Source organism: Pygocentrus nattereri, chromosome 26 (genome assembly GCF_015220715.1).
Source record: "Pygocentrus nattereri isolate fPygNat1 chromosome 26, fPygNat1.pri, whole genome shotgun sequence".
NCBI classification, from domain to species: Eukaryota; Metazoa; Chordata; class Actinopteri; order Characiformes; family Serrasalmidae; genus Pygocentrus; species Pygocentrus nattereri.
This window is the reverse complement of record NC_051236.1, coordinates 21237575-21262078: the sequence shown is the minus strand read 5'-3', so window position 1 is coordinate 21262078 and position 24504 is coordinate 21237575. Positions and strand designations below refer to the sequence as shown.

The 24504-nt window shown below is 37.0% G+C and overlaps 1 protein-coding gene across 2 annotated transcripts in view; it reads right to left on the bottom strand.

Annotated features, from left to right (window-relative positions):
- brinp3a.2 (bone morphogenetic protein/retinoic acid inducible neural-specific 3a, tandem duplicate 2) overlaps positions 1-24504 on the bottom strand; it is a 54294-nt gene that overhangs the window by 16596 nt on the left and 13194 nt on the right. The window contains exons 2-3 of one of the 2 annotated variants that reach the window (XM_017718869.2): positions 15750-16075; positions 2232-2422 (exon numbers count right to left, since the gene is read on the bottom strand). In XM_017718869.2, coding sequence (XP_017574358.1) covers positions 2232-2422; positions 15750-15946 — 388 coding nt within the window. In that variant the 5' untranslated portion in view covers positions 15947-16075. The remainder of the gene's footprint in view (positions 1-2231; positions 2423-15749; positions 16076-24504) is intronic. The other variant, XM_017718863.2, reaches the window with a different exon arrangement.

Sequence of the window (24504 nt, the reverse complement as noted above, 5' to 3'; positions counted from 1 at the left end):
TGCATAGTGGTTATTAAGTCTTCTATATGTTCACTTACCTACTAATACTTACAACTAAATAATAAATATTGAGCATTCAGTATTCAAGCACATTTGCACATTCCTGTTCTGTGTATGTCTATGTGCATTTCTTTATTATACATCATGGTAATAATGCTCGCTGTTCTCATATTGTATGCATTTAATTGTTGCATATAATCAGTTTTACAGATCCATTTAGAAGCTGCCATATACGCAAATGAAAGGGCTCACAATAAATGTGCCCACAATGTATTAAGGCTGCAGTGTTCATGAAAGCTGCACGTGGCCCCGCCAGCTAACTACGTGCTTGTGAGGAGCAGGTTCAAAAGGGAAGTGAAATAACCTTCAACAAACTCAAGGCAAAAAAGTTAAGGGTCAAAAGGATAGTGGTATTATTAAATAATGTGTTTTCCCATCAAAACATTCTCCAGAGGTGTAAATCACCTTTGGCAAATAAAACAGAGTTTGTGAAAGTTCACATGTACGCATATTGTGGCCTCATTACGGCACATGGCCCATAAACCAAGGATTTAGGCTGGTATGGTAGTTCTGTACATAACATGTGGACAGAATCCCTCTGCAAAAAGGTCACTGGGCCCTGAATGTTCTCTTAAATAATAATAACTTGTATTGTTGTGATGCTGCTGTCACTACAGTAATTCCTTTTTCATTAAATTCTTAACTGTAGTTGATACTATTTCCATTCCCCACATCGATCACTGTTATATTATTTACCTCATGAAGGCCATAAGATCCAATCTAGATTCGGGCATTCAATTTCTCCGGCACGAGGCACGGACATGGCTCTTCGTTTACGCATTTCTCACAGTACAAAACATTGTTTGTTTTTGGAACAATGGAGGTCACATCAGTTGCAAACTTCCATGAGTTTTACATTACATGGAGCCACTTGTAAGTGCAGCCTTTGACAGGCAGAGAGCAGGGAGGAGTAATCGACAAGTATGGCTTTTGCAGAGGAAACCCATTTCAGACATCATCCTTTTTTTCACAGAAATAATCATGTCACTGTTATTCTGAAGCTATCTAGCTGCACCTGCCTCCCACTTACCACTATACACTAGAGTAAATATAGGACCACGGGAATCAGTGCTTGTCACCAGTCATTTTCCCTGGTTTGACATACTACCAGCTGCAGTGGAAATATGCGTGAGCACTGCTGTTCTATATGGGAGTTAGACAGCTTTTGTTGTTTTGCAACAGAAAGTACACATATGACAGACAGTACTCAAACTTGGTTGGAACTGGCTGGAATGATTCCAACTCAATGTATATTTCTGTTCTATCTTCCTATAAAAAAGATATCTTGGCAAGTGAAAACATCTTAAATGTAGGCAATATATCTACTACGTCTTTTTAGAATGTCATAAGATTGTTCAACCTACTATTTTTAACAGTTTCACTTATGTTAAGTGAAGTCTGTCCAGTGAAGCTGTCAGATTTTTGCTTTTTGATGAAATAATGCTAGAAGAAAGCAAAATTGACGCATCCATGCTCAGCCCACAAATGTGTCTGCTGTGAAGTTGGACAAGCTTTACAGAATGCTAATGACAAACCCATTCAAACTGACAAATTAAGGCTGGAGTTGTGCTCCATATGGTTGAGCTCTCAGTTTAAAATGCTATGCTACTGAGCTGGACTGTGTTGTTGTAGCTATTTGAAACTATATAACTATTTCAACTATATAGGTTGAAAATTTTACACTAAGCTAATATGAGCTCAATGGTACAAAACTACACCCTATCCCAACAGCGTGACCCTTCATACTCATACAAAAAAACAAATATAACTGGAAATGAATGATTCACTGAAAATGTCTGTGTTTTTACAAAAATGATGTACAATTTCTTATTACAACCTATAAACCATCCGTGTAACAGTTGTTGAGGAAGAGCACATTTGTGGGCGTAGACTGGATCAGTCAGAGTGATTCATAACAAAACTTCAATGATAATTTAATAAGACAAGGATTGTTACTAAAAACATTTCATTCTTAATGTTTTCTATTGGTCGAGTGGTGCAAAAAGGATAAGGATAGGCAAGATTCCAGTGATAACGTAAATAAAAGTGTCTAGAATTGAATGCTGTAATCTTTTGTGTAACTTATATAATATTATTTTCACTTAATATCTTTTTTGTGCAGTGGACATTTCGTTTGCCAAGCACAGCAGTAGTCTGTAGGATATTGCTACCTCCTAGTGTAGCTGAGAGGAGAAAATGAGTCCCATATTTCTTGATCAGGTTGTCAGTAATTAGCTGGACGGAGGGTCTTCGCCCCAGGAGTCGAATGTTCCGAATAAACTCAGGGGTGAGAGGTAAGGGGGAGTCCAGGAAATCCCTCCGCTCCACAGCCAGGTTATTCACTTTCCAGCGGCCAAACTCCCTGCAAGAGGATCACACATACAATAAACATGCCTGGCTCTAACGATCTGTTTTTACTAAAACACCTCAGCGCCTGCAAGAGAGCTGGACCACATGAGTCCAACAGGGCAGACATAACTAGTGCAAAGACTCCATCATTAGTCTTAAAGTCTAAGAGCAGGTAGGCATTTGGAAGACGAACACTACAGAGAGCAAATCGATTCTGAAGATGCTGCTGACAGGTGCTAGGCTTGATAAGCATAGGCATCATAGTGGAATCTGCACTGACAGGAAGACCTGCAGAAGTCTGCTGAGTGGTGACAGCTGCTGTGTTTTATATTGGTAAAAATAAAGAGGAATTATTGCTTAAATTTCCCAGAAAAGCTTTGCAGAAGAAAAAAAAGAGCCATGGCTCAATTTTCAGAAAAATGGTCATCATAGATTTTCCTCGAAGGAAATATCAACCGAAAAACCAATTAGATATGTTTGTTCTGAAATAGGTACACTACCTCTGACAGAAATGATTTAGCAACTTTTGAAGTCAGGGTCATAAATAAGTTTCTCAGCTTTTTTCTTATTATGGGCCACATCAAATTGTCTGCATGAAGATACAATTTGCACACAGTTTGAGGCAATTAAATACGCAGACCTTTCTGTCACCACCTTCCTCAGCGCTTTCCTACTTATTACTTTCTCTCACCTCTCTCCGTCATGTGCCTTTGAAAGCAGTAACCCACAAATCAAAGGAGATACTACCATCCACAGAGGGCTTTGCTGATAATACCTCCCTGCTGTGAAACTCGCACATCCTCGGAACGCTCACCAATGATAGCATGCTCCCTCTTGGCTTTAGTCGTCTGAGAAATGGTGGGCAACCTCATAGTCGGTTGATGGATGGAGTTGCTGTGGCCTTATGAAAGGAGATCTATCACATTAAATCAGAAGTAATGACAGGGGCCTCGCGACCAGATGTTTGATTGATTCATTCCAGAAAATACTTTTAATTCCATCTGCTCTTTGGCAATTCATAAGGGGTAAAAAATAATTATGGGGAAATTATGTAAAGAATAAAGTACGCACTGCAGCCTACAGTGTGGCCCAAGCTGTTTTTGTTGGACATAAGTCAGGCATAATTTCCAGTAATTTCATAAGCTGTAAATTTAACCGCTGTGAAACTCTATGTACCTGGCATGAGCCATTACATCAGTCAAGACTAGGTGAACTGCAGCCTTTGTGAAATTTGATGATTTATCTCAATTTCACATAGATAAGCCACACCCTCAGCAGGCCTTGGCAGATGTGGTATGGGAGCCGTTAGCGAGCAAGCCCTCAGCAGTACAAAGGTTTGCTGGGACAGAGAGGTAGAGAGGGAGAAAATCCTCCCTGTCATTCTGTTCCTCAGTTACCGCTGAGCATGATAAGCTCGCCTTGTCTTATCTTAAAACCTCATGAGGCCTTATGGCACTGACCTCAGCAGGGAGAGAGAGCAGTTTATTGGCTACACTGTGAAGCTCTTCCTGGAGCTTTAGATGAGCTACATGAGATGGTTCCTATCATAAATATCATCAGTCTCAACTTCTGTGTAAAACAAAGACCCGCTGACTCCTCTACACTCCTCTACATTTCCTCTACACATAGAATTGAAGGTTCTTGCCTTTACATTGTGCAAAAAGGTTCTTTATACTCACAAGGAAACATTCTATAGCTGAACTTAACTGAATTATGGACAGTTTGTTGAACCTGTTACTAGTGTTTGAATTTATGTTGGTCCAACTTAGAAAAAGGAATATGGCAACAAAACCATATAACCAACAACAACAAGGGCAAGCAATTAATGGAAATATAGAATGTAAGAATATACCCAATGAAAGACAGACAAGGAGGTAAGGCAATACAGAGAAGAAGTACACACCCAATATGCAAATAGATGGAGCCCAGAGCCAGAAAAATGTCATCTCCTGTGCCAGTCTCTCCAGTTGCTAATGGCAACAGGCTAGATTAAATTTCAGTACACACACAAACACCTTCTAAGTTGCTTATCCTTCTGGGTCGCAGGTGGAGCTAGAGCCTATCCCGCTGGTAATTGGGTGGAATCAAATCAAAGATCTTATTTGAATACATGCAAGCATCATGAAAGTTCCCCTAACTTATAATAAGTGGTAATCTGGGATAAATTCTATTTTAAGTATAACAATTTTTTTAAAGTGTGTGTCTTGTGATAGTAAGTGACATTCCCATGAGACTTGGAAAAACTCAATTCATTCTGTTTTATTTGACTTGGGTTGGTTTAACGCTTGGCTCAGTTACAAAAGCCAATTCAGTGGGTTTTTAGCTACGAAAAGAAACATTTTTATAGCCACAGAGAGGCTATTTGTTTAGTTTTCTGCTGGTCTCTCACCAAAGCCTGCTCTTGCAGAAGATATAAAAGGCATCAAACAGCTTACAGTTCAGCTTTTGTCCGTTCTTTGAGAGCAGAAAGATTAAAAAAGATTAAGAAACTCTTGTAAGTGCAGCGTCATAAAAAAAGAGGTAGCATTTTACAACGTGACCTTTTAAAAGCAATTTGGAACTAAATTCCCCACTTATGTTATCCGGAGAACTGCAGATACTTTATCTCCCTGCGCATCGGTGTCTATGGCAACAGTCCTTTGGCAGTGGGTCAATTAAGCAGGTGGCGCACCGAAACCTCATCTTTGTCTGGTATGGACATTGCATCTTTTCTCCAGCAAACACTCTTCATGGTGAATCCCCTCAAATGAGAAGAGCCATTTCTGAGAAAGAGCTCATTAAAATTCTTTCAAATTCAATCAGGAGGAAAGGTGGAAAATTGAAGGAGGGATGAGATGGTGCACTTCCATTATGCGGACAGTGCTATTACACACAACTGTAACTACTACTGGTAATTCATCTTCTCTGTGTCATTGAAGATTATTAAAATTTGGCAGAACAACAACGCCACGCTTGGAGGAAAATGCCAGCATCGAAAATAATATTGTCACTTTTAATCTTTTCAGGTCTGTGGTGGGCTGAAATTGTTTGTTATAGGCAAGTGATCGGAGCGGGTAAGATTGAGGTGGTTTGAGTTAAAACAGTATGTGCTCAGAGAATGTGCCACAGGAGCAGAGAAGAATCTACAGTGGCGTTGAGAGATCACGTCTTAGCGTTTCATAAGCGCAACATGACACTTCTCATACAGAGACACTAAGCTGTAATACCATTATCATGTACCCCTTTCTGCTTCATCTGGCCACACTTCGCACACACTGAAATGGGCTGACACACAGAGAGATCAAGCAAATAATTTGGGATTTGACTGTCTTTGATAGCCTGTCTCAATGCCAGCAGGCAAAGGCCCAGTCACGCGATACTCTCCTTGGGACTTTAATGGTGAACAGAACACAAATATCAGTGCCAGCCCTTATATTTTGAAGTGCAAAGACAGTTCAGCTAATAACAGCGCCCACTTACTCTATGGATTATCTGTACCTTCTGTCCCTTTAGTGTTGTGTAATAGATAAAAATCTGACCAATCAGAGTGGATATTGAGCATGACTAATATAAGTTTGACTTTCGGAGGGATAAAACACAGCTGGCGCTCATGCGAGTCCTGCATGCTCATATTATATCACTATTCAATCAAGGAATGATTATAATCTTCCCTGTCTGTACCACGCCTTGCTACCAACAGTAGCCTCTCAAGAGAATCGTGATAATGCAGAGTAATAAGTATTAAGAACCTACTAATCACTCGGTCATATGATAAGGCTATTAATCTTGGAAAGTACGCAATGAAAATCTGATGTACAGTGGTTGCCAGCGTACAAAAGAAAATCAAAATGTTTTAATGGTGAGCCAATCGCAGGCGCTGTAAAGTAGCTCCCACAAATCCATAGCTGTCAACTGAAGCTGCTGTGACCAGAGGAATATTCAATATCCGTCCCTGCGATGAAGGATGTGATTTATGATGCACTGCCACTAATTTAAGTGCCAAAGTGTACGTTCGTGTTCTAACAAATCATCCATTTCGCCATGCACAAGTCAACACATTTTTATCTGTTCACAAAATAGAATATTCATGTTGCTGCAAGGCTCAGATATGAATGATGTATAAATGTAGGAGTTGTGCAGAAAAAGTAGTAAATCGTTAACAATGCAAAAACAGTAAAAGTGACTACAGGGGTGATCAATACCCTCACATTTTTAGATAGAACAAGAAATATGTTTGTCATCTACTTAGTTAGAGCAATAAACCTTTAAATGGTAAGCATTTCAAATCTGATATACACTATTATAACTCACTTAAGTGTGCATGAGTGATGAGCGTGCTCTTGTGTGCACTTGTGTCTGTGATGTTCTTTAATGTTGATCAGTGAGATTAATAAGGGGTTACGCATAATTTGGACTGAACTCAGCTTGAGCACATGTTTATATATTATCAGATCATAACAGAATGCATGATGCATTCTAATAAGGCAGTCAATCAGCAATGATTTCATGTGCAATGTGGAGTAACCCTCTTACCTCCTGTATGAAGCAGATAAAAATGTGCAATTCTTGCTCAATTTAGAAATAACATATATTTCACTGTGAATATCTGAAAGTCAACATATACACGTATTATATATATATATATATATATATATATATATATAAAATGTATATACTGTACAAAGACACACACACACACACACACACACACACACACACACATATATATATATATATATATATATATATATATATATATATATATATATATACACATAAAACTGCCATATGGCCTTGGGTTTTAGTAATCTTTCAGGGTTTTAGTAATCTTCTTATAGCCTAGGCTGTCTTTCTGGAGAGCAACAATTCTATTTCTCACATCCTCAGAGAGTTCTTTGCCATGTTGAGGTGCCATGATGTGCCATGTTGAATATCCAGTGGCCAGTTTCATTTCTATAGTGTACGAGGAGTTTATGAGGGGTGTACTATATATATATATATATATATATATATATATATATATATATATATATATATATATATGCATACACACACACACACACACACACATGAACAAGATTTTGTTATTAAGTCATTTTGGACTACTTTTTATTGATCCATTTGTCATGAAATTTTGATAAAATGAAAACTGTAATGTATGCTGTTGTTCCCAAGCAACCATGAACTGCTTAAAAAGGACAAGAAATGTCTTTCGTCCATCATTGTACAATACTAAAAATATCATAATATAGCAGTAATGCAGACGCCTTCATCTTGTCTAAGTCGTTTTTGTTTAAACAATTACTACTGCACCAATGATGCTAATTTCTGCTAGCACCTCAATACAGTTTTCAGTATTGTGTTAGCATTAAGCTAACAGTGTTAGACATTTGCTCCCACAGTGAGTTGAATGTTACTTAAGGCAGATTTGAAGAAATTTGAAGCACATAAGATATTTGAGTAAGATATCATTGCTGACCAAATCATCAAATGATCTATCATCTCAATTTTTGTGTTTTTTTTTCTACTTCATTTGATCACAGCAGCTGTCCTTTACATTAGAAATGTTCCAAAATGACTCGGGGAAAAAAAAATAACTCTTCACTTTTACTTACAGTAAAAATTAAGAATGTTTTCGTCCTCTCCTGTTAAGTCCTAGAGATCAGTATTTTTCTTTGGACAACAACAAAACTTCTTTATAGTGAATCGTTCAGCAACACTTCAGTTTAAAGCCCAACACTGTATACTAATGGAGGAGCTCTTTAGGCTGCTAGCTATCTTTCAGCATGGTTAGCTTGCTATCATTTTGCGTAGTTGTAAAGAAAGTTGTGAGCCTCAGTCAGGTTCTTATATCATCTATCAATGCCCAAAGAAATCTATGTATCTCTATTTTTGTTGATTTTTAGTTCTACATCATTTCAACACACCAACTGTCCTTTACACTGTGTGAATTTCATGGTGAATGGACCAATAGAAATTGTCTATAATCACTTGGAATAAAATCTCTTTACATTGACTTACATGGAAAGGTAACAGTGTTTTTACTCTCTCCTGTAAAGTTACCATTTTGGTGACACTTGCTTTTCCATATGAGTGATAAGGTTTACTTTTCTGCATATTAGAAAACTACAGGGTGTTTGCATTCTTTATACAGTTTAAAAGCAAATATCATGTAAAGATTTGTGCTGGTAATGTGGTGAATGTAGGCTAAAAGTGGCCACTTGGGCACTCAAATCATGCAAAGATGTATTATTTTTTGCCGAAGACTTTAAAAAACATTCCAAGAACAAAATGTCCCTCCCTAGTGGTAACTCATTAATTGTACTGAATTTAAGGTATTGTAATGAAGAGTCATATGAAGCGTCACTATGGTTACAATGCTCATTTCATTCCTTTCTGAAAGGAAAGCATCATATTGGTAAATTGTGAAAATAAGTAAAGCATGCAAAGCATTAAAATGTACTCATTTGTCCACATTTCCACATTTTTAACTAAGTATGCTGTTGTAGTGCAAAGAGACAATCACCCGCAGCCCTTTAAAGCATTAAACAGCTTTCAGAAAAAAATGAGTTTAATAATTGAGTGACTACTTGATTTCTGCATTCTTCCTTAGGGGAAAACGTTGATTAGTCACCGCATTTAAACAAACCATTAGTTCACAAATTAGTTCACAAATAATATATCGACAGAAGAAGAACTCAATGGAATGAATAAAAAGGAAGTGAAAAAAATGCTTAATTCTATGTTTAGCCTATGGCAGTGTGCATGCAAGAAGCTTATGAAGGAAATAAAAAATTAGATTTTACTTGTCCGTAAGGTAGAGCTCTTAAAAAGCTTCTGAAACCATACCTGGCATTCCACCTTATCGTTTCATTACAACTCAGGACTGGTTCTGTGCACAAGGGCACCTGAGCAGACTGCGATGGAAAGTGAGGGATATTAGATCCTGCAGTTCTTTGTAGTACTTAATTGAACTTTAATGAACTATACTGGATTTGACCCTGGGTTGTTAAAGTGAGGTTATCGATGTGATCCCACTGCTGGTTCATACAGTACATGCAAGATCATGAAGTTTTATTATTATTTTTTTACACAGGGTTTAATAATTCCTCTTGCATATCATGTCCAGAGTGCAGTATTTTGAAATGGCTCATGGTAACAATTTTGTCACAACCCCTCCTTCCCCAGTGTAGTTCTGGTCAATTTCTACTGTGCAAGAAAACACATCTCAAAACAAAAAACTGAACCTCAAAGGTTCTACTGATTTATTGCAACATCTACTAAAGATCTGCTAAAAATCTTTTGTGAAACACACTGGAATAAACATTTCAATTAGCTATTAAAAACATCTAGAAACCCACTTAAGAAACTGTTCATACAGTGCGAGGAATTACCAAACCAAGCACTTGAAAAATAAATCTGTAATAAAGCCTGTTAACATTTTTTTAAATACTAAAAAAAAAAATTAAATGTCACATTTCAGTGATATAAATGAACATGAACATGCTGCAGCAGTCCTGTGCTGCAGTTTATCCATTCACATCTATTTACATATATGGCTTATCAGGACAGAGACTGACAACAGAGCTAGATATCAGGTCAACAGGCAGATAATTTTACATATTTGTAGATTTTTTATTTTAATTTCTGGTTTGAGTAGAGAAGCAACAACAGAATTAGTTAAAAATGGAAAGTCAGGCCCGAAAACAAAGTGTTCAGAAGTGTTTCTCATCTGTTTAGAGTTTGTAGTGATGGCCAGCAGTGGAAACATTTAGCGTCACTACAAAACAAACCACTTTATATTAACCTATCCACAAATTTCATTTCTGATGTTCTAAGAGAGCAGATTAATTTTAGGAAGTGGACAAATATTTTTAAAAGTTTTAAGATGTTTTTTTTTTCTTTTTCAGTTATACAATTGTACTATTAAAATGATCATTAGATTTTAAAAATATGCTCAAAATATTATCAAAATACATTTACTAGGTACTTTATTAGGAACACTATACTAATACACTGCAGTGCATCCCTTTGCTCTCAAAACAGACTCAATTCTTCATGTCATGGATTCCACAAGATTTTGGAACCATTCCTTTTCGGTTGTAGTCCATGTTGACATGATTGCATCATACACTTCCTGCAGATTTTTCATGTGTACTTTCATGCTGCAAATCTCCTGTTCTACCATGTCTCAAAGGTGTTCTATTGGACTCAATAGGTGCAGTCACTAAGAAAGCCATTAAGGAGCACTGAACTCATTGTCATGTGATAAAACCAGTTTGAGACAATGTTTGCTTTGTGACATGATGCATTATCATGCTGGAAGTAGCCAGTAGAAGACTGACAATTTTGGCCATGAAGGAAGGAGAATGGCCACCAAGTATACTCAAAAAGGCTGACTAATAGGTATTAATGGGCCCAAAGTGTGCCAGGAAAACATTCTCCATGCTTCAGCAGAAACTGAGATTCATCAGAACAGGCTATGTTTGTCCAGTCTTCAACTTCTAGTTTTGGTGAGCCTGTGCCCACTGCAGCTTCAGGTTCCAGTGCTTGGCTGACAGAAGTGGAATCTGACATGGTCATCTTTTGTTGTAGCTCATCTGCCTCAAGGTTGGACGTATTGCGCATTCTGAGATGTTTTTCTGCTCAGTACAATTGTACAGAGTGGTTATCTGAATTACTATAGCCGTTCTGTTAGCCTTAACCACTCTGGTCATTCTCCATAGACCTCTCTTATCAACAAGGCGTTTTCATCTGCAGAACTGCTGCACACTGGACGGTTTTCTTTAATGCACCATTCTGAGTGAGCTCTAGAGACTCCTAGGAGATCATCAGTTATAGAAATACTCAAACCAGCGCATAATAAAGTGCTCGGTCAGTGTGTATTTGATGTCTTACTTTATTTTATTAGTTGCTTGGACTAATCATTAATGCTTAAGCATTTAAAGGTAACTGTTGTCACCATTTACCTATATTAGAGTGTTCATCTAGAACTTTGCAAGCCAAAAAAATGATACAACTGGAACTGACCTAGACTGAGGAGTGACATATGGGGATAAATGCACTCTTAAAACTAAAGGTTCCTAAATGGCACTTGGCTTTGGCATACACTTCTTGGAAAAAAAACAAAAAAAGTCTTTGACTGATGTAGAACCTTCACAGTACACGGCAGTTCTAAACTTTAAAAAGGTTATTCAGCCTCACACATCTCATTTGCAATGAGAACTATTCATGGAAAGGTTCCTCAGATAAACTAATATGGTTCTTCTATGGCATCGCTCCAAGAACCCTTTTTGGCACTGTTGTTAAGAGTGGGTGAGAGCAATACTGGTCCTGGAGTAGCCCTGCTCTGCACATTGTAGTGACTTCTCTACTCCCAACACACCTGCCTCAACTCATCAGCTAATTAACAAGCCCTTTATGAGGTTAAATGGGTGTGGGGAGCAGGGAAAACACAAAAAATGTGCATCGCAGGAGAACTCCAGGAGCAAGACTGGAAAAGCACTGTTCTAGTGGATCATGCCTTGATCACATCTGACTGCCATAAACAACGCTTCTCAGGGGTCTGGGTGATTATCTGCCAACACAACTGTCAAACATGCTGCTTCTGCTGAACAAATAACTTCGGGGGAAACATTAAACTACCCATATAATAATTAACTAGACTGTGCTCTGGGAGATGATTGTCTCTCAGTATGAAATGTAATGTTTGAATTCAAATGAAGCCAAAAATGTTGCATACACTGAAAAAAGTGATGCAATAAACAGTAACACATATACACACATACACACAGTATATACTACAACAGCACACTTGTCTCTTTCATATAACTTTCGATCATAATTGTTTTGATGTAGTGTTATTTTTTTGATATAGTGTTTCATTTGGAAATGATGTACAGTACTGTGCGAAAGTCTTAGGCACCCAAGACACATTTTCAAAATCTATTTATTTGTGTAGTTTTGTAAGGGGGAGCGAGGAGGCGGACGCACACGCTGAGATAAGCGAGATTTATTAGGGGCAAATCCAGGGTCGTGGTCAGAACAGTCCAGGTTCATATAGCCGATGCGGACGGAACGGGAAGTACACATGACAAAAACCAGAGCGACCAGCAAACAAACTTCAAACAAAGACCGATACAGGGATACAATGACTGGCAAACACAAGGGGCAAACACAGGGCTTAAATACACATAACAATGAGGGACAGGTGAAAACAATCAGGGGCGGAGTTACAAACCAAAACAAGAACACATGGACAGGACTGGGAGGAGCCAACCGTGACAGGTTTGTGTTTATTTGCTGAGAAAAGTGTTAATATTTGAATAAACAAAATGTATAGAATATTAATTAATAATGATATATATATATATAATAGTGATTTTATGGATGTTAATGTGCTTGTTTAACCACTTGCAAACCTCTCCTCGAGGAAGCCCAGTATTACAGTATTATATGCAGTTAAAAAGCAGCTCCTGGTTTGACCAATCAGTGCTTCAGTAAATTGTGCTCATGATGTAACTGATGATATTAAAAAGTCTCTGTGGCGGCTGTGAAGGTGTCAAGGAAAAATATGGACCAAAGAAATTCTTGTTACATTTTATTGGTTTTATGTTTATTTAAATTATGAATATGACTTTATTCTAATGTATATTGTGATAAACTCACTGCTGAGGTAAAGTGTTTTTGCTTAGATGCCTAAAACTTTCGCACAGTACTGTATATTCTTAAATCTAAATCAAATCAAATGGGCAACTGATTTATCCTCTACATTTACCCATAAGCCATGACATTAAAACCACCTCCTTGTTTGACCACTTTGTTCTTCTACTATTATAGACTGTAGATTAACTGTTTCTCTGCATACTTAGCTCCCTTTTACACTGTTCTTCAACAAGGACCACCACAAAGCAGGTATCATTTGGTTGATAGATCATTCTCAGTCCAGCAGTGACACTGACATGGTGGTGATGTGTGTTTTAAACACCTCAAAGCTTAGCATCACTGCTGGACTGACAATAGTCCACCAACCAAAAATATCTAGCCTTCATCCTGTGGGCAGTGTCCTTTGACCACTGATGAAGGACTAGACTAACACAAGACTAACACAAATTGTGCGGCAACAGACGAGCTATCGTCTCTGACTTTATGTGTACAAGGTGGACCAACAAGCTAGGCGTGTCTAATACAGTGGACTGTGAGTGGACATTTAAAATCCACCCAATGCAGTGCACACTAACATCCCACCACCACATCAGTGCTCTGATTAATACACCACCCAAGTAATCCCTGCTCTGTGGTGGTCCCATGAGTGTTCTGCCACTGAAGAACAGGGTAAAAGGGGGCTAACAAAGCATAGAAACAGATGGACTACAGTCTGTAATTATAGAACTACAAAGTGCACCTTTATGGCAAGTGGAGCTGTTAACATGAACAGTGGGTGTAGAAACAAGGAGGTGAGTACAAAGTTACGGCTGACTGGTGTTTAGTGCTAATGACCAAATTCCCCCAAAGAACTTTCTCTGCATTTCAGCAATTGCTTCTTCTGAATTACTGCTCCTCCATCTTATGTAGCAACCCAGTGTCCCTCTGCTCTAGTGCCAAATCATTGTTTGCATGTTTGTTCCATGAGTGCAATATTGTTGTTCCAACTGAGCTTCTACTTCTACTTTAATGGCTTCTAAATGTTTTAGGGATGGTTTAGGGATGGATGATGATAACAGAATGCGATCATCAACAGCAGATAATTGTTAAAAAAAATTGTGGTTTTGGATAGATGTTTAGATTTGACTAATATTTCTAAATTTCAATATTTCGATATTGGTTTATGGTAATCATTGTGTGATTGCCTGAAAATGTCAGATATCTGAACAAAAAAAAAAAGAATTCTCCTTTCGGTGCATCCTTAATTAGTTCTGTGAAGTGGATAATCTTTTTAACTGAGCATATAACCTTAACATTCTAACTTGCAATGTTGATATAAAGGGTTTTTGGACCATTTTGGACGATTTCTGTTAGTACATTCACCACGAAAGTCCATTCATCATGAATTTTTACACTCTGTAAATGGTAGCTATTTTTTTATGTCAAAATATGAAAAGCAGAAAAAAATAAGATAGAAGGTTTTGTTTCAATGTTTGTATATGTCAAAGAGCAAATGTAACATAATAAGGCTAGCTGACTAAAATGACAGTGTTTCTACTTGTATTAAGCCCTTTTTTACATGTTTAATATATATGTACATACTTGTGTACAACAATGCATCCAAAATTTCCCTGATTTCCACTCATATATACGCACAGCTCAAGAGAGGACAATAAATTAGGCCAAATAATAAAAATACTGTCAAAACATTTTTACATTGCCTTACATTAAAAGTGAAGAAGTTCTTTTCCTTCATGCTGAAAGGTAACTTTCTGGGGGGGGGGGGGTATTTCAACAGTGATGATCTACATTTCTTTGTGGAAGAGTTGCTTGTGTGTTATTGAAATGTTGTACACTGTCTTATACTTTATGCTGTGGCTGTTTTACAAAAGCATTAACCCACTTGAGGTCATGAATTATAGAGTTTTACCACAGGTTACCACCGTCTTTGTGTTGTGCCCAAGAATCCCTTACCCATGAACAAATCACAATAATGGCACTATTAGGCATTATTGGACTCAGAATCCAGAACAATCAGCCAACTGTGGAATTAGACCTAGGCATTTAACCCATACGTGTAGTGAAACACCCACATACATGCATGCACACTAGTGAGCACACTTGCCCAGAGCAGTGGGCAGCCCTATCCACAGCGCCAGGGGAGCAGTTGGGGGTTAAGTGCCTTGCTCAAGGGTACTTCAGTCATGGACTGTCAGCTGAGGGGATCGAACTGGCAACTTTATGGTCACAGGGCTGGTTCCCTAACCTCCAGCCAACAACTGCCCCACTGTATATACTGGATATACCATCAGTTATATAAACACTTTAGCCCTGTTGTAAAACTGTTCTGCATATCATCAGTTCTGAAGTATGCAAGACTTTGATTATGCTGTTTCCATAACTGTCTTTACTTTTACTGAATGCACAAAACCATAGTTAACCTGATGTGAAAAATAAGCTATGAGAGGCAATAGGAACACCAGTCATTACTCCTGTTTTCTGCTCCAGCTTTACCTGAAGCTGGCCCACAGCATCTGCCACCAACTGACAAGGCTCATATGTCTATACGAATACCAAAAAGAGCCTGAAATATTCCTGCAAATATTCATAAAACAATGAAAATTATGTTGAACAAAGCTACTGGTGTTGGCCAGGAAAGACAATGAAAACAAGCAGCATTAGATGGCAGACATGCATAAAATACATTAATGTCTCACCTGTATATCTTGTATCGGGTGGAAAAGCCTTGGCGGTTCCTCTCCACAAAGTCGGTGTACTCCTGGGAGTGGTGGAAGGGGCCCTTGTCTGAGAGGAGCCAGTCCAGGGGCCCAGCGGGACCATCCTCCGCAAGACTGGCAGAAGCAGCCAGCAAGCAGTGGAGGCCCAGAGACAGCAGCAGCTCCCATAGAGCCATGAGGAGGCCAAGCACCGCAGGCTTCAGCAGCACAGGCACTGAGGCAACAGCACGCTCCCCCACTCAGCACCGCAGATCAGCATGGCCTCCTGTCCCCACAAACATCTGGAGAAAGGACAGATTGTACATCTGCACATAGGCACACATACACACACAGTTTTGGTAATTATATATTTGAGGACGTGGTGTCCTTTATACAGCACTTGCCAAAATACAGTTTTTTGTTTTTTTTCTATACAATAATAACTTATTATTCACAAAAGTTATTATTTGACTCAACGCTATACATTAGTGTCTTGAGTTAATACTTTCTTTCAGTACAGCATTTTGAAATAAGAAATAAATAAATAAGAGAGAGCTCAAAATGTTCTTTACATTACTACGTAAATGTTTCCATTTTCAGTTTATTACAGCATGCAACATTATAAAAATGCAATAGTTGATTTGAGCTGTGTTTCTGGTGTCCCAATCTAATGCTATAGCCTCAAGCTAATATGTTAGCCATGAGGTTACACACTAGCCTCAGGCTTCCATACCAGTCATGATACAACAACACAATGTAATACGCTGCAATAAAATGTGAAAAAAAAAAGTTTACATCCCTAAACTTATACGCAGTAGATCAAACATGTGTACATGCTTTATTCAACAGTTCAAGAATTTAGCCACGACTGAATGATAAATAATATGCTGTAAATAACTAAGTACATTAGGGTTTGTCCAGTTATCAGCCTTAAAATACGACCACCATATTTGAAATATATGGCATTCTGAATGCTATTCTTAGGCATTCTAAATATTATTATGATGCATTCTGAATGTTATTCTGAGATATTCTGAATGTTATTACGATGCATTCTGAATGGTTTTCAATATGTTATTATAATGCATTCTGAATGTTTTTTAATATGTTATTATGATGCAATCTGAACGTTATTCTGTAATATTCTGAATTTTATTATGATGCATTCTGAACATTATTCTGATATATTCTGAATGTTATTATGATGCATTCTGAATGGTTTTCCATATGTTATCATGATGCATTCTGAAAAGTTTTCAATATGTTATTATGATGCATTCTGAATGTTGTTTTGATATGTTTTGAATGTTATTATGATGCATTCTGAATGTTATTCTGAGATATTCTGAATGTTACTATGATGTATTCTGAATGGGTTTCTATGTTATTATGATGCATTCTGAATGTTATTCTGAGATATTCTCAATGTTATTATGATGCATTCTGAGTGGTTTTCCATGCTATCATGATACATGCTGAATGTTATTATGAAATATTCTGAATTGTATTATGATGCATGCTGAATGTTATTCTGATGCACTCTGAATGGTTTTCAATATGTTATTATGATGCATTTGGAATGTTATTCTGAGATATTCTGAATGTTATTATGATGCATTCTGAATGTTATTATGAAATATTCTGAATGTTATTATGATGCATTCTGAATTGTTTTCAATATGTTATTATGATGCATTCTGAATGTTATTCTGAGATATTCTGAATGTTATTATGATGCATTCTGAATTGTTTTCAATATGTTATTATGATGCATTCTGAATGTTATTCTGAGATATTCTGAATGTTATTATGATGCATTCTGAATTGTTTTCAATATGTTATTATGATGCATTCTGAATGTTATTCTGAGATATTCTGAATGTTATTATGATGCATTCTGAATGTTATTATGAAATATTCTGAATGTTATTGTGATGCACTCTGAATAGTTTTCAATATGTTATTATGATGCACTCTGAATAGTTTTCAATATGTTACTATGATGTATTCTAAATGTTATTCTGAGATATTCTGAATGTTGTTATGATGCATTCTGAATGGTTTTCAATGTTATTATGATGCATTCTGCATGTTGTTTTGATATATTTTGAATGTTATTATGATGCATTCTGAATGTTTTTCAATATGTTATCATGATGCATGCTGAACATTATTCTGAGATATTCTGAATGTTATTTTGATGTATTCTGAATGGTGTTCAATATGTTATTAGGGTGCATCCTGAATGTTAGTCTGAGATATTCTTTATGTTACTATGATGCATTCTGAATATTATTCTGATATATTCTGAATGGTATTATGATGTATTCTGTATGGTTTTCAGTATGCTATTATGATGCATTCTGAATATTATTCTGATATATTCTGAATGCTATTATGATGCATTCTGTATGGTTTTCAGTATGCTATTATGATGTATTCTGAATGTTATTATGATGCATTCTCTAATGGTTTTAATGCATTCTGAATGTTATTATGTAATAGAACACTGAAGGTTGTGTGTTATTGCAAAATAACATCTCGGCTATGATTTGTCATAGATCATCACAGCCATGATGTTATTTGTGATAACACATGACCTTGAGTGTTCTATTGCTTTTACATAACCGTTAAATAAATAAAATAAGAAATTAATAAATTGGGCCATGAATGTGTTATTTAATATGTTTTAAGGTTAACAATTCTTTCTGCCAAATTATAGTTCCATAACAAGCAGCTAACATCACAGTAACAACCTCTGCCCACTTAGCGATGCCATTTCAGCAGAGTGATACAGTGTTTGTGAAAAAAATGTGATGTTATGACAAAATAACAGCATGGTTAGAACGCTTCTCAACCAATTAGCTTGAGTGGTTGGAATTAACTGTTGTATAATCTGAGATATTCTGAATGGTGTTATGATGCATTTTGAATTGTCTTCATGATGTATTGGGAATGTTGTCCTGTGTGTTGCGATACATTCTGAACATTATCCACCTTATTTCTACACCTCATGTTGCTTAAAGTGACAGAACTTCCAACATAATAGAAATGTGAGAACAAATAAAAATTTCAATAGTAATCATTTTTGGGATGCTTGAATACTTGTGTGCTAATGTTTGTACCTTAATCAGTCCTGAACCTGGAGGAGAGAAACACTTTAGTCAGAGGATCCTGTTTATATGTTTATAAGTTTTTCATTTATAATGTTTTTACCCTGAGAGTCAGATACAGGCAGAGAACCATAAAGCAGTGCCATTACATAGATACAATGCTCCTTATATCATCACAATGATATTGTCAGCTCTAGCTTAAATATGGATATTCTAGCTCAGGACATGTAAGTAACATTCTTTAAGTTTCAAGTTTATTAGTCATTTGCACAACATGTCAGGACACTTACGCATTGAAATGCTTGTGGTAAGGCTCAGGTAACCACTCTATAGAAAGTAAATAAGTAAAAGTAAAATATAAAAAACAAACTGAAATATCATAAATTTGTACAAAATATAGAGAAAATATACACAAAATATAGAAACAATATAAATTTTTAAGTGACTTAGTGTTATTGTCCATAGCAGAGATATGATATAATAATAATGCTGATAAAGTGACTGAGTGAAATGGTAGTTGGGGAAGGACCCACAGCTTATGAGATCTGGAGAGAGCTGGACTCTCTACTTAACTGCACTCTTTACTTAGTATGTCTCAGTTTTTAAGTAATCCTTTATTTAAAAGTTCAAACTTAAGGTCTGTCTTTTATTATTGCTGCCTGGTCAGCCTACTAGTGAGGTCAAAATATGGCCACATATATATATATATATATATATACATATACATATACTGTAAACCTGTTAAAGCAAGTCTGTAAGGAGTGAACAGTGATGTTGAACTGGCAGTTTATCATCTGGTTGCATTTTATGTGCCAGATTTCAGCTCTAACAACTGGGCTTATTAAAGCAGTGATTAAGAAGCCACATTCGTGTGTCTGCTGAAGCTCTGTGCTATTTATGCTTGTAACATTGCTGTCCTTGCTGTAATTTCATCTTCACTTGGCTGTACTGACAGCCACACACTGAAATGTCTCAGAATGACTCAGAAATAATCTGAGACGCAGTGGTCACGTGAAAAATAAGGTTAATAATGAGGCATTTTGAATGTTATTATCAGACATTCTGAATGCCACGAGATATTGAACATTATGAGGCAAACATGAGGCATTCTGTATTAATCGTGATGCAGTCTGAATGTTATTTCCAATGTTATTATGAGGCATTCTGAATGTTCATGAGGCACTGAATGTTATTATTAGACATTCTGAATGTGCATGTTATGTTTATAGTCTCCTAGCTTTCTGCTTACTGAAACATATAAAGCTGTTCAAGACTGACATATTAGAAATATTTTATACAATTGTAAAATATATTTTATATATTTCAATTGGTTTAATACTATGAGAAACACTGATTGCAAACTTTTATATGATGATGATGTATGTGCGAAACCCTAAAAATGAAATTTGGAGCTTTTATTAAAATAGCACTTTACAAAATCAGTAGCATTTTGTTGATAGCCCCGTTTTTCCTTTGACTTTCCTATAAACTCAGGACACACACACACACACACACACACACACCAAGCAATTAGCCAAAAACTCTCCTGACTCCTTTAGGCCATGAAAACTTCATCAGGGCCACTGAGATCTCATGAAGACTGAGTGGAGAGCGCAGGGAAATTATCCATTATGGGAATAGCCTACTAATTGTCTGAAAGTGAGAAGAATAAGTATTCACTTAAAATTTTAATGAGCTTTCTTTTTTTTTTCTTCCAGAGAACAAATTGAAACCAGGTTAACAATGAAAACAAGTAATAGGAAACTTTTTAGTGGCTGAAAAGGTATTTGCCTAGTGCCAGCTTCCATGGCAAGATTATGCTGTTACATCATATTTACTGAAATGATACCAGTTACATTAGATTACTAAAAATGAGCCCATCCTCCACAAAGTAATACATAGGGTTCACTGTAGACTGCAATACATGGCTTCAAATATCGATGCTACGATTTGCCACAGTTCCAAACAAATAATTACTAGTTTTCCACTTCCTCTGTCTGTAATCTGTCCCCGTTGTCCCTCACTGTTCTAGCTCTTGTTCTGGTCCTGCTATTATTTCCATATTTTTTTTTCTTCCAAGTGCTGTCAATCATTTCCTGCAGCCGTGACTGAAGCAGATGTTGGAAAAGCGTCTCATTACTGTATTATGATGACAATCTGCCAACTGATGTCTGCCATGTGACCAGATGTGTAGGCGGCTCTCAAAAACCCATCTCTCTAGTGTGGTGTAGCATGTATGAGGATGCATACAGAGTTTATTAGCAACTACAAACAGGGTCATTTGGGTTAACCCCCCCCCTTTACATTACCATAGGCATGACCGTTTTCATGTGTCTGAAACTGGACTGAATAAATTAGCAGCAGATTCTGGTATTTTAGCATGCCCGTTATCCATTCTGGGGTTTAGTATTTTGTAGGCTTATTTAATTGATGTTGATGAGAGTAGCATTCATTTACATGTAATTTAGCTCTGAAAGCTTTCTGATTATAGGGCTTTTAACTATAGCTAAACACTAAGTGACTCTAGCCACAGAATATCACAAATGGGCCAAATAGAATAGTGTACATTAATGCTTGGTGTTTCAGTATTAAGATTGTAATTAACATTATAATTCATGAGAGCACTTGTATGACCATAATTCAATCCACTCAAAAAGAACACATGGTAATAGCGCTGTCTTGTGCCAAACGTCCCTGTCCGATAACATGTTCAAACCCATGTTTAAATTGCATCAGAAAGATGTGGAAGTTATTAATGGTCAGCTGTTGTCCTTTACTGAAGCCTTTTTGCATGCCTCCAAGCTCTCATCTCCCAAAGAACCCTACAATGTAATGGACTGATAAGCAGATCCATAACAGGCTGAACACAGTTTCAATGTGGGCTACAATGCTTCCGCTGTGATTACAGCAGACTTAAAAGCAGGCCTTTTTTGCTGCATGACATCTAATTCTTCAACGTAGACGTCCGTTCTCTTCCATGAATAACGATGAGCCGGCTCCAATGGAACACAACAGCCTCTCAGTGGGGATCCCACAACGCAGCACACTTCAATGCTACGGTGAGCCACAGAACAAGGGGCCTTTCAAATGCCAGCTACCTCTGCATTTCAACAACCACTTGTTCTGGCTTACTGCTCCTCTGTCTTATGCTGCAATCCAGTGGTCCTCTGCTCTAGTGCCAAATCACTGTTTACATGTTGCTCCCAAGAATGCAGCATTGTCATTCAATTTGAGCTTCTAATTGTGTTTTTAATGGTTTCTAAATGTTAGTTCTATTGAGAATTTAGTAAACATTTCTGGAGAAAATTTGCTATATGTCAGATTTTAAGAAATTACATAATAGGTGCACGACAGTGTTTCCATATAACTACTACTGTGAAACGTTACAGTATTATAAAGTGTGGAGATGTTTGAACTGATTAAAAAATATGAAAAAGTTTCATTCTTGCTTCAGATCTGAAAAAATCATTCAAAAACCAGACTGCTCAAAGCTATGGGCCTGAAAGCATGTCTAGCTCTCATGAAGCCATTACTAAGAAAAGAAAACAAAGAACTAGAAAAATCAAACAAATGACCTGCTGAACAGTGACCACTCCAGAGTCCAGACCTTGACATCACTGAACATGTTTGGCTTTACTTGAATCATGAAAAGCAAAAAAAGAAAACGTGACCAACTTCTAACACTGAACTTAGGAGGTGTGAAAGGTGTGGACATGGGTGGACATACAATATACTTAAATGTTTTTATTATTTAGATGTTTTCTGTATACATATATTTTTTTACTGTGAATTTTCTGGTGCTGAAAAATTAACAGCTTGCACAGCTTGATTTTTTCACAGTACTATAAACACCTTTGCTCTGATGCCATGCTTTCTGGATAATGCTATGCATTCTTTGCTCAGAAAATAATCACTGTTCTGAAGTATGCTAGATTGCGATTATGCATAATTCTTTTACTAAGCGCACATGACTGCAGTTAAACTGAAGTGAAAAATAAGCTATGAGAGGCAATAAGATGACCACTCATTACTCCTGTTTTCCACTTCAGCTTCACCTCAAGCTGGCCCACAGCATCTGCCACCAATTGGCAAGTCTCATCCGTGTGTAAGCATACCAAAAACAGCCTGAAATATACCTGCACATATTCATCAATCCATACAAACTCATTTGCTCAGCAAATTGAGTAACGCTGGCAAGGGAAGACAAAACAACATCATATGACACGCTAGCTTTTAACAAACACAACAACACAGCACCACTACAAGCATATAGGTATATACAGTTTTAGCAACAGTCCTATTAAAACTTACAGTTTTCCATGTTTTCGGTTAACACACTCAGAGCTAATCCTGAGGCGACCAATATGCCTTTTCAGCAAATTTCTGTTAGAGACTTTAAATTCTCTTGAAATAAGACTACACAAACAAGGCTATTTGCAAGATGTAGCTTACATGGAAATCCTCCTCTTGGCACAGCCTCACACTTTTTGCTCATTCTCAAAATGCACTTAAACTGAATGTGTAATTATTTATCTATGCACAGCCTCTATTCATTTCAAGCTGGTTTGCATATTAACCCAATATAATCATAAGAACTCCACAAATATACAATGGGAGCAGGATTTTGCCTATTATTTTGGTTAATTAACATGTCATTCTGACTTTACAAGGGATTATTCCACAACCACCACTGTTAAACTGATTCCTCCTGATTTAAATGTATAGCCATAATCTTTACAGGACAAGTGAAACATTTGTAATTGGGCAGTAATGTGTTTTTGTTAGCGAATGTGAAAGCGTGAAGTGCACTAGAGGATCCACACACAGATAATTGTGTAAACCAGCAGCCAGAAATACCCGTAGGCTGGACTGTGCTGCAATAAAAGGGCAATTTTGTTTGTACAATGTTCTGAGCAACCCAGAAAAGTTAAATATGCTTGTGAGTGGGATGAACTATGGTTCTCCAGATGAAGTGCAGACATATAAGTACAAGAAAAATAAAGTAATAAAGTAACATTGGATACAGTGAAGGTTCTTTGTGAATACGTGAATGAGCAGGAGAGAAGCAATCAGAGCCTGTTTTAAGCACAAGAGATTAAAAACGGGGGGGTGGGGAGGGGTGGTTAGTGCACAAAGCATCATCCAAAATTAATGAAGCAACAATTATCTTATCACATGATAGATAACACTCAAAAGTGCAGGAGAAAATCCAGAAAAATACAAAGTTTTTAAGGTATTCTCAAGGGTAATTTATGGAGTGAAAATTCAAAAGACAGAAATGTATGATCATCTTAGCCTTGCTTCATGACACACAATTTTTCATTTTAACTCTGTGTTTCAAGAGCATTTGTGCCCAAACCTGCAAGGTTTCCACTGGCTATAGAAACGCATTGTAATTTGTCATGTAAATGGTAACTATGACAAGGTCCTATGTGCTTTCCTGGAGGGACGAATCATTTTGAGACTACAGCTATTTCTAGTAATAAGAGGGATGCATTTTATATAAATGGCTGTCAAAATGACAAAAAGACAATTTGTTTTAAACAGTATACCGTTTTGTTCTGGGAGCATAATAACTAGTTGCATTCATTAAGTCACTGTGAGACAGGCATTTTAGATTAAACACAGCCAGAGAAAGTTCG